The 11371-nt window shown below is 36.5% G+C and overlaps 1 protein-coding gene across 1 annotated transcript in view; it reads left to right on the top strand.

The window, feature by feature from the left end:
* The window catches only part of LOC128206677 (copine family protein 2-like), an 11130-nt gene extending 6640 nt beyond the window's left edge, over positions 1–4490 (top strand). Inside the window, exons 5-7 of the mRNA XM_052909287.1 lie at positions 720–851; positions 1962–2067; positions 3905–4490. Of these exons, the coding sequence (XP_052765247.1) occupies positions 720–851; positions 1962–2067; positions 3905–4113 (447 nt within the window). The 3' untranslated portion in view covers positions 4114–4490. The remainder of the gene's footprint in view (positions 1–719; positions 852–1961; positions 2068–3904) is intronic.
* The last annotated feature ends 6881 nt before the right edge of the window (positions 4491–11371 follow it).

The following is an 11371-nucleotide window of genomic DNA, read 5'->3' as shown; positions in this document are numbered from 1 at the left end:
AATAATTCACGAACTACTTCGAATGATGTACCGGCATACATCCGAGGTTGTTTTTGTTTAAAGAAAAATGGCCGAAGACTTCCGAATGCATCCGAGGTTGTTTTTGATGGAAAATGTCCGAGGTGTTCTGAATGCGTTGGAACATCACCATTAGTTATAAAAGTTGTAGAAGATCATACAAGAAAGAAAACTATGAGAGTATATAGTATCATGCAGTACAAGAAACAAGAAACAAACTCACAAACTCAATTTGACAAAAGCAGTAGCAGGAGAAGAGAAATGGCATTCATTTGGGAAACAGTATCAAAATCAGGATATTTAGGTCACCTTAAGCAGCCCGGGTTCGATTTCCCGGCCTGGGCGCATGTGACTTTGGTTTGTGTTCACCAAGCCGGACAAGTCGGTTTCCTCCTGGTACTCCAGTTTTCCCCACAACACAAGACCTCACTCTCGTGTAAAATCGTGCCAACGAGAGTGATTAATACAATGTTGTAATAACTTGTTTCACATTATCGTTTTAAAATAAATAAGTTTAAACTAAAATCAGGAGATTCTGGAATGATACTAATTCAGGTTGAGGAATCACGTGACTTAATGGGGTTCTCACATGAGTCGCCACGGGTCACAACCGATGTAAACAAACAATTATTTGCCCTTTATTTATAAATAACTTTTTTAACAGAAAGATGTGAAATTTAGTTATTGTTTTCTACCTGCAGGGTGAGTGTGACGGTTTTATGGAAGTCCTGGACGTATACACGGAAGTGACTCCCTCAATCAAGCTGGGAGGCCCGACCAATTTTGCCCCCCTCATACGGCAGGCTGTGGATATCGTCAAGGACAAACAACAGGTATCAGGCTTCACTTGGTTTCTTTGAATATCCTTATAGATAATAATTACCTAATGAAGCCTTACTGATTTGACTGAATACGACTATCCTACAACAGCGGTGGATCATAGCCTCGACCATTATCCAATAGATATGACCGTGGAAATAATATGTGTCTTAAACAATAGTCCATCATAGCGGCGTCAATATTGAAACGTGTTGTATGTATTTAAACCGACGATGGGCTTTTAAATTGAATCCATTGCGAAGAGTATTGAGTTGTTTTCTTTTAATTGTAATCTTTTTCCATGTTTCTTCAAACCGAAATTAGGACACTTAACAAAAAAATCATTTCAGTACATTGTTATTGAGTGGGTCTACTTAGCGTTATGATAAATGAGTTAATCGCTGGCGGCCTCATCACATTTTCGTTTATCTTAAAGTCTTTTCCGTAGCTTGCCGGAGATTGCCGATTTGATACGATTGTCTATATTCATTCTAATAAAAAGGTCAGTAAGCTGAGGACTGAACATGGCTAACAATAGCTTAACGTATTAACTAAAGACAACGAGACTATAGACATTTGGTCTGTCTTGCGTAAATAAAAAACCGAAATATAATCAAATCTTGTAGTCAAATATGGTCGCCGTCATGTTATAATTAATGTTCTACATAAAAGCTGCTCTCTCACAGATTAAACGTTTTGACAATTTTTATTTATTTTTTGTCTTGGAACGAGCCATATTTTTGCGAAAATTCATGGAAACCAGTTATATAAGACTGCTGTCGAAAATTTAGATCGCAGATTTTTATATTTAAGTTCAAATATTGATGCTTTATTCATTTTTATTAAACCGTTAGTAACGGTATAAGCAATAAAACATTGATTTTTGAACGCGATCTGATCTTTTGTCAACAATTTTTTTTTTATAATTGGTTTGCAGATATGAACGCAAAAAAATTCTCTTTCCAAGATTTAAATAAAAAACTTGAAAAACGGTAAATCTGCATGAGTGCAACTTTAAATTGGTTTCTATCATTACAACGCCAGTTCTTCCTAGTGACTATTGCCAATGTAATGATGTGACGCATTTCACAAGTGACTGACTTTTATTTCCGTTAATTGCGCAGTACCACATACTGGTAATTGTCGCAGACGGCCAGGTGACAGACGAAAAGGAGAACATCCAAGCAATCGTGGAGGCGTCCGAGTTTCCACTTTCCATCGTTGTCATTGGTGAGAGAAAAAAGTTGCCTTAGAGCTTATGGTAGCTTCGATAATGAGTGTGTGTAAACCACGTCATTAATTACGACATAAATGCTACGTAGGAATGCAACATTTTGCTGATAATTGGGATTCAGGGAAACGTGTTCATCATCATTTGGGCATCTGTATGTTTCCCTACCATGAGCATAGATGGCAGTATCGGCCAGGGAGTATCGGTCATGTAGGGTCAGGGAGTATCGATCAGGCAGAATCAGGGAGTATTGGTCAGGCTGGGTCAGAAAGTATCGACCAGGCAGGTTCAGAGAGTATCGGTCAGGTAGAATCAGGGAGTATCGGTTATGCAGGACCATGTAGTATCGGTCAGGTAGGGTCAAAGAGTATTGGTCAGGTAGAGTTAGGGAGTATCGGTCATGCATGACTATGTAGTATCAGTCAGATACGGTCAGAGAGTATCGGTCATGCAGGACCAGGTAGTATTGGTCAGTTAGGGCCAGGTAGTATCGTCATGTAGGGTCAGGGGGCATCGATCATGCAGATATAGAGAGTATCGGTCAGGGAGTATCGGTCAGACAGGGTCAGGCAGTATCGGTCAGGGAGGTCAGGGAGTATCAATCCGGCAGGGTCAGGTAGTATCGGTCAGGTAGGGTCAGAGAGTATCAGTCAAGCAGTATTGGTCAGGCAGTATCGGGCAGGGAGTATCGTTCAGGCAGGGTCAGAGAGTATCGGTCAGGCAGGGTCAGAGAGTATCGATCAGGCAGTATCGGTCAGGGAGTATCGGTCAGGCAGTATCGCTCAGAGAGTATCGAACAGACACGGTAAGGGCTTGTCGATTAGGCAGGGTCAAGGAGTATTGATCAGGCAGTGGCAGAGAATATCGGTCAGGGAGTTTCGGTCAGGAAGTATCGGTCAGGTGGGGGTCAGAGAGTATCGGTCAAGCAGTATCGGTCAGGGAGTATCAGTCGGGCGGGGTCAAAGAGTATCGGTCAGGCAGTATCGGTTATGCAGTTTCGGTCAGGCAGGATCAATTAGAGAGCATCAGTCAGGCAGTATCGGTCAGAAAATATCGGCCAGGCAATATATGCATAATACGATTAAAACAGACTTATGTTTTATATAATTAAATCAAACTTTGACCTTCACTGATCGATATTGCAAGCTATGGCCACGAGTGTGCGTCTTCCACTAATTGTAAAAATGCTAATGAATATAGCTCACAGTGGGTGTTAAAATTTCTTTCTTTCAAATCGGTGAAAGGTAACCGATACCTTTGAGTTGTACCTTTTCATCTCCGTTATTACTGGGAGATGTTTGCTATAGTGAGATACATTACACATACACCTCAGGGAGGCAAGTGTCTCTAAAGTTTTAAAAAAGGTACAGATTTGAAAACAATAACACAATCCTTACATTTAGATTATAGTATTTCGATATTGTCCATATTGTAAATATATTGTAAAGGACGACTTTCACTTTCTTCTTGTATGTCCATTGTATTAAAGTTTTAACATTATATTCTATTCTGCAGTCGAACCACATTGGCTCGAACTCGTTTGGCTCGAATTCATCGTTGGCTCGAATTGGATGTTAAGAACCCATTTCTTTCAACTAACGGTAATAACTCCCGCTTGCCTCGATTTTTTTAGAGGCTCGAGGCATTTTCGCCGGTTCCTAAGAATTCGAGCCAACGCGGTTCGACTGTACCTTTGGTTTCGGAATATAATGCTCCATCTAATTTTGAAAATGGCATTTTACATGCTAGTATCTAACTGTCGTACTGGTCTGAACAACGCTATTACAGAATTCTGGTACACGAGGCATGGGCATTTCACGACTCACCTATTTTCAGGGGTAGGGGACGGACCCTGGGACATGATGAATGACTTTGATGACAAGATATCAGAGCGAAAGTTTGACAATTTCCAGTTTGTGGATTTTAACAAAGTGAAACAAGGCGCGCGGAACCCCCAAGCGGCCGTTGCGCTAGCGGCCCTGATGGAAATCCCCGACCAGTACAAATACATTAAGGACTTGGGTTTGCTGGACAAAGTAGTGTGAATACTTCGTCCGGAAATATGAAAGGAAACATGTCTTCTATAGACGCTGGAAACAGTTTCTGTTTATGTTTTGTATTGTTTTAGTGCAATTTGGTTGGCAGCTACACAATCTGGTTTAGAACTAACACGAGTCTTTGCTGGATTTATACTGCAATACACATTCTCTTTCAGAGTGTTTAAGAGACTCGTTAATGGTGTGGGACAAAAATAACTTTCCCGGTAATGCATCTATAACAAGTGTTTTATAATTATTTTACTCTTTGATACCGAAATGATATAGAGAAAAAATGTAATTGCAGTATGAAAAATATTCTGGTACTAATGGTAAGCAACCCATTCCGGTAAGAGTCAATGAAATATAACGACTGATACATATGTTGACGGATAGTTTAACCTTTATGAAATACATTTGTAGCAATACGTGATTATGTCCATCAACCAGCATATGGAATAGCTGGCGCGTATACATATGCTACGTGCTTTACGCACTCGAGCGAATCGCTTATTCTAATTTTGATAAAGACAAAATCCTAAAATTCATTTTCATATTGTTCACCATTTTAACATTTCACCCTAATAGTAACAATAATTTTTCAAGATATATGATGTGTCTGTACATGAGGTAGGTGATAGTGCTATATAATGTCTATTAAATACAGTTATTCTGGTATTTTTATTGATAAAAACAAATTCCAGAAATTCATACTTTTGTTTACATGTTTCATCATTTTACCCAAAAATCACCATTGGTTTTCTATACTTCCTATTTCACACACAGAAGATATTAAACGCCACAAATATGCAAAATTCTTTTTGGGTCATTTTCACTTTAATTGCATTTTAAGCCACATGAGCGCTGGCCTTTTCAAATCAGTATAAACTTAACCAACGGCAACACAATGAATCAGCTGATTTTGGTTCCACTGCCTTTAATTCAGTCATATAAGATAATGCAAAATGACACTTTCAACCTAATGCCAGCTGTTTTGAACACTTTCAACCTCATGCCAGCTGTTTAAAACACTTTCAAACTAATGCCAGCTGTTTTGAACACTTTCAACCTCATGCAAGCTGTTTAAAACACTTTCAAACTAATGCAAGCTGTTTAAAACACTTTCAAACTAAAGCCAGCTGTTTTGAACATTTTTAAACTAATGCCAGCTGTTTTGAACACTTCTAAACTAAATGCCACAAGTTTTGAACACTTAAACTTATTTTAAGCTGTTTGAAACACTTGTAAACTAATGTCAGGTGTTTTGAACACTTTCAACCTAATGGTAGTTGTTTTGAAAACTTTCAACCTAATGCCAGCTGTTTTGAACACTTTCAACCTTATGCCAGCTGTTTTGTACACTTTCAACCTCATGCCAGCTGTTTTGTACACTTTCAAACTAAAGCCAGCTGTTTAAAACACTTTCAAACTAACGCCAGCTGTTTTAACACTTTCAAACTAAAGCCAGCTGTTTTGTACACTTTCAAACTAAAGCCAGCTGTTTTGTACACTTTCAAACTAATGCCAGCTGTTTTAACACTTTCAAACTAATGCCAGCTGTTTTAACACTTTCAAACTAAAGCCAGCTGTTTTAACACTTTTAAACTAAAGCCAGTTGTTTTGTACACTTTCAAACTAAAGCCAGCTGTTTTAACACTTTCAAACTAATGCCAGCTGTTTTAACACTTTCAAACTAAAGCCAGCTGTTTTAACACTTTAAAACTAAAGCCAGCTGTTTTAACACTTTCAAACTAATGCCAGCTGTTTAAAACACTTTCAAACCAATGCCAGCTGTTTTAACACTTTCAAACTAAAGCCAGCTGTTTTAACACTTTCAAACTAATGCCAGCTGTTTTAACACTTTCAAACTAAAGCCAGCTGTTTTAACACTTTCAAACTAAAGCCAGCTGTTTTAACACTTTCAAACTAAAGCCAGCTGTTTTTAACACTTTCAAACTAAAGCCAGCTGTTTTTAACACTTTCAAACTAAAGCCAGCTGTTTTAACACTTTCAAACTAATGCCAGCTGTTTTAACACTTTCAAACTAAAGCCAGCTGTTTTAACACTTTCAAACTTATGCCAGCTGTTTTAACACTTTCAAACTAAAGCCAGCTGTTTTAACACTTTCAAACTAATGCCAGCTGTTTTAACACTGTCAAACTTATGCCAGCTGTTTTAACACTTTCAAACTAAAGCCAGCTGTTTTAACACTTTCAAACTAATGCCAGCTGTTTTAACACTTTCAAACTAAAGCCAGCTGTTTTTAACACTTTCAAACTAAAGCCAGCTGTTTTTAACACTTTCAAACTTATGCCAGCTGTTTTAACACTTTCAAACTAAAGCCAGCTGTTTTAACACTTTCAAACTAATGCCAGCTGTTTTAAACACTTTCAAACTAATGCCAGCTGTTTTAACACTTTCAAACTAAAGCCAGCTGTTTTGAACATTTTTAAACTAATGCCAGCTGTTTTAACACTTTCAAACTAATGCCATCTGTTTTTAACACTTTCAAACTAAAGCCAGCTGTTTAAAACACTTTCAAACTTATGCCAGCTGTTTTAACACTTTCAAACTAATGCCAGCTGTTTTAACACTTTCAAACTAAAGCCAGCTGTTTTGAACATTTTTAAACTAATGCCAGCTGTTTAAACACTTTCAAACTAATGCCATCTGTTTTTAACACTTTCAAACTAAAGCCAGCTGTTTAAAACACTTTCAAACTTATGCCAGCTGTTTTAACACTTTCAAACTAAAGCCAGCTGTTTTAACACTTTCAAACTAAGGCCAGCTGTTTTAACACTTTCAAACTAATGCCAGCTGTTTTAACACTTTCAAACTAAAGCCAGCTGTTTAAAACACTTTCAAACTTATGCCAGCTGTTTAAAACACTTTCAAACTCATGCCAGCTGTTTTAACACTTTCAAACTAAAGCCATCTGTTTTTAACACTTTCAAACTAAAGCCAGCTGTTTTAACACTTTCAAACTAATGCCATCTGTTTTTAACACTTTCAAACTAAAGCCAGCTGTTTTGAACACTTTCAAACTTATGCCATCTGTTTTAACACTTTCAAACTAAAGCCAGCTGTTTAAAACACTTTCAAACTCATGCCAGCTGTTTTAACACTTTCAAACTAAAGCCATCTGTTTTTAACACTTTCAAACTAATGCCAGCTGTTTTGAACATTTCTAAACTAATGCCAGCTGTTTTGAACACTTTCAACCTCATGCCAGCTGTTTAAAACACTTTCAAACTAATGCCAGCTGTTTTGAACACTTTCAACCTCATGCAAGCTGTTTAAAACACTTTCAAACTAATGCAAGCTGTTTAAAACACTTTCAAACTAAAGCCAGCTGTTTTGAACATTTTTAAACTAATGCCAGCTGTTTTGAACACTTCTAAACTAAATGCCACAAGTTTTGAACACTTAAACTTATTTTAAGCTGTTTGAAACACTTGTAAACTAATGTCAGGTGTTTTGAACACTTTCAACCTAATGGTAGTTGTTTTGAAAACTTTCAACCTAATGCCAGCTGTTTTGAACACTTTCAACCTTATGCCAGCTGTTTTGTACACTTTCAACCTCATGCCAGCTGTTTTGTACACTTTCAAACTAAAGCCAGCTGTTTAAAACACTTTCAAACTAACGCCAGCTGTTTTAACACTTTCAAACTAAAGCCAGCTGTTTTGTACACTTTCAAACTAAAGCCAGCTGTTTTGTACACTTTCAAACTAATGCCAGCTGTTTTAACACTTTCAAACTAATGCCAGCTGTTTTAACACTTTCAAACTAAAGCCAGCTGTTTTAACACTTTTAAACTAAAGCCAGTTGTTTTGTACACTTTCAAACTAAAGCCAGCTGTTTTAACACTTTCAAACTAATGCCAGCTGTTTTAACACTTTCAAACTAAAGCCAGCTGTTTTAACACTTTAAAACTAAAGCCAGCTGTTTTAACACTTTCAAACTAATGCCAGCTGTTTAAAACACTTTCAAACCAATGCCAGCTGTTTTAACACTTTCAAACTAAAGCCAGCTGTTTTAACACTTTCAAACTAATGCCAGCTGTTTTAACACTTTCAAACTAAAGCCAGCTGTTTTAACACTTTCAAACTAAAGCCAGCTGTTTTAACACTTTCAAACTAAAGCCAGCTGTTTTTAACACTTTCAAACTAAAGCCAGCTGTTTTTAACACTTTCAAACTAAAGCCAGCTGTTTTAACACTTTCAAACTAATGCCAGCTGTTTTAACACTTTCAAACTAAAGCCAGCTGTTTTAACACTTTCAAACTTATGCCAGCTGTTTTAACACTTTCAAACTAAAGCCAGCTGTTTTAACACTTTCAAACTAATGCCAGCTGTTTTAACACTTTCAAACTTATGCCAGCTGTTTTAACACTTTCAAACTAAAGCCAGCTGTTTTAACACTTTCAAACTAATGCCAGCTGTTTTAACACTTTCAAACTAAAGCCAGCTGTTTTTAACACTTTCAAACTTATGCCAGCTGTTTTAACACTTTCAAACTAAAGCCAGCTGTTTTAACACTTTCAAACTAAGGCCAGCTGTTTTAACACTTTCAAACTAATGCCAGCTGTTTTAACACTTTCAAACTAAAGCCAGCTGTTTTGAACATTTTTAAACTAATGCCAGCTGTTTAAACACTTTCAAACTAATGCCATCTGTTTTAACACTTTCAAACTAATGCCAGCTGTTTAAAACACTTTCAAACCAATGCCAGCTGTTTTAACACTTTCAAACTAATGCCAGCTGTTTTAACACTTTCAAACTAATGCCAGCTGTTTTAACACTTTCAAACTAAAGCCAGCTGTTTTAACACTTTTAAACTAAAGCCAGTTGTTTTGTACACTTTCAAACTAAAGCCAGCTGTTTTAACACTTTCAAACTAATGCCAGCTGTTTTAACACTTTCAAACTAAAGCCAGCTGTTTTAACACTTTAAAACTAAAGCCAGCTGTTTTAACACTTTCAAACTAATGCCAGCTGTTTAAAACACTTTCAAACCAATGCCAGCTGTTTTAACACTTTCAAACTAAAGCCAGCTGTTTTAACACTTTCAAACTAATGCCAGCTGTTTTAACACTTTCAAACTAAAGCCAGCTGTTTTAACACTTTCAAACTAAAGCCAGCTGTTTTAACACTTTCAAACTAAAGCCAGCTGTTTTTAACACTTTCAAACTAAAGCCAGCTGTTTTTAACACTTTCAAACTAAAGCCAGCTGTTTTAACACTTTCAAACTAATGCCAGCTGTTTTAACACTTTCAAACTAAAGCCAGCTGTTTTAACACTTTCAAACTTATGCCAGCTGTTTTAACACTTTCAAACTAAAGCCAGCTGTTTTAACACTTTCAAACTAATGCCAGCTGTTTTAACACTTTCAAACTTATGCCAGCTGTTTTAACACTTTCAAACTAAAGCCAGCTGTTTTAACACTTTCAAACTAATGCCAGCTGTTTTAACACTTTCAAACTAAAGCCAGCTGTTTTTAACACTTTCAAACTTATGCCAGCTGTTTTAACACTTTCAAACTAAAGCCAGCTGTTTTAACACTTTCAAACTAAGGCCAGCTGTTTTAACACTTTCAAACTAATGCCAGCTGTTTTAACACTTTCAAACTAAAGCCAGCTGTTTTGAACATTTTTAAACTAATGCCAGCTGTTTAAACACTTTCAAACTAATGCCATCTGTTTTTAACACTTTCAAACTAAAGCCAGCTGTTTAAAACACTTTCAAACTTATGCCAGCTGTTTTAACACTTTCAAACTAATGCCAGCTGTTTTAACACTTTCAAACTAAAGCCAGCTGTTTTGAACATTTTTAAACTAATGCCAGCTGTTTAAACACTTTCAAACTTATGCCATCTGTTTTTAACACTTTCAAACTAAAGCCAGCTGTTTAAAACACTTTCAAACTTATGCCAGCTGTTTTAACACTTTCAAACTAAAGCCAGCTGTTTAAAACACTTTCAAACTAATGCCATCTGTTTTTAACACTTTCAAACTAAAGCCAGCTGTTTAAAACACTTTCAAACTTATGCCAGCTGTTTAAAACACTTTCAAACTCATGCCAGCTGTTTTAACACTTTCAAACTAAAGCCATCTGTTTTTAACACTTTCAAACTAAAGCCAGCTGTTTTAACACTTTCAAACTAATGCCATCTGTTTTTAACACTTTCAAACTAAAGCCAGCTGTTTTGAACACTTTCAAACTTATGCCATCTGTTTTAACACTTTCAAACTAAAGCCAGCTGTTTAAAACACTTTCAAACTCATGCCAGCTGTTTTAACACTTTCAAACTAAAGCCATCTGTTTTTAACACTTTCAAACTAATGCCAGCTGTTTTGAACATTTCTAAACTAATGCCAGCTGTTTTGAACACTTTCAACCTCATGCCAGCTGTTTAAAACACTTTCAAACTAATGCCAGCTGTTTTGAACACTTTCAACCTCATGCAAGCTGTTTAAAACACTTTCAAACTAATGCAAGCTGTTTAAAACACTTTCAAACTAAAGCCAGCTGTTTTGAACATTTTTAAACTAATGCCAGCTGTTTTGAACACTTCTAAACTAAATGCCACAAGTTTTGAACACTTAAACTTATTTTAAGCTGTTTGAAACACTTGTAAACTAATGTCAGGTGTTTTGAACACTTTCAACCTAATGGTAGTTGTTTTGAAAACTTTCAACCTAATGCCAGCTGTTTTGAACACTTTCAACCTTATGCCAGCTGTTTTGTACACTTTCAACCTCATGCCAGCTGTTTTGTACACTTTCAAACTAAAGCCAGCTGTTTAAAACACTTTCAAACTAACGCCAGCTGTTTTAACACTTTCAAACTAAAGCCAGCTGTTTTGTACACTTTCAAACTAAAGCCAGCTGTTTTGTACACTTTCAAACTAATGCCAGCTGTTTTAACACTTTCAAACTAATGCCAGCTGTTTTAACACTTTCAAACTAAAGCCAGCTGTTTTAACACTTTTAAACTAAAGCCAGTTGTTTTGTACACTTTCAAACTAAAGCCAGCTGTTTTAACACTTTCAAACTAATGCCAGCTGTTTTAACACTTTCAAACTAAAGCCAGCTGTTTTAACACTTTAAAACTAAAGCCAGCTGTTTTAACACTTTCAAACTAATGCCAGCTGTTTAAAACACTTTCAAACCAATGCCAGCTGTTTTAACACTTTCAAACTAAAGCCAGCTGTTTTAACACTTTCAAACTAATGCCAGCTGTTTTAACACTTTCAAACTAAAGCCA

Source organism: Mya arenaria, chromosome 10 (genome assembly GCF_026914265.1).
Source record: "Mya arenaria isolate MELC-2E11 chromosome 10, ASM2691426v1".
Classification (NCBI taxonomy): Eukaryota; Metazoa; Mollusca; class Bivalvia; order Myida; family Myidae; genus Mya; species Mya arenaria.
This window is presented reverse-complemented; position numbering and strand designations above follow the sequence as displayed.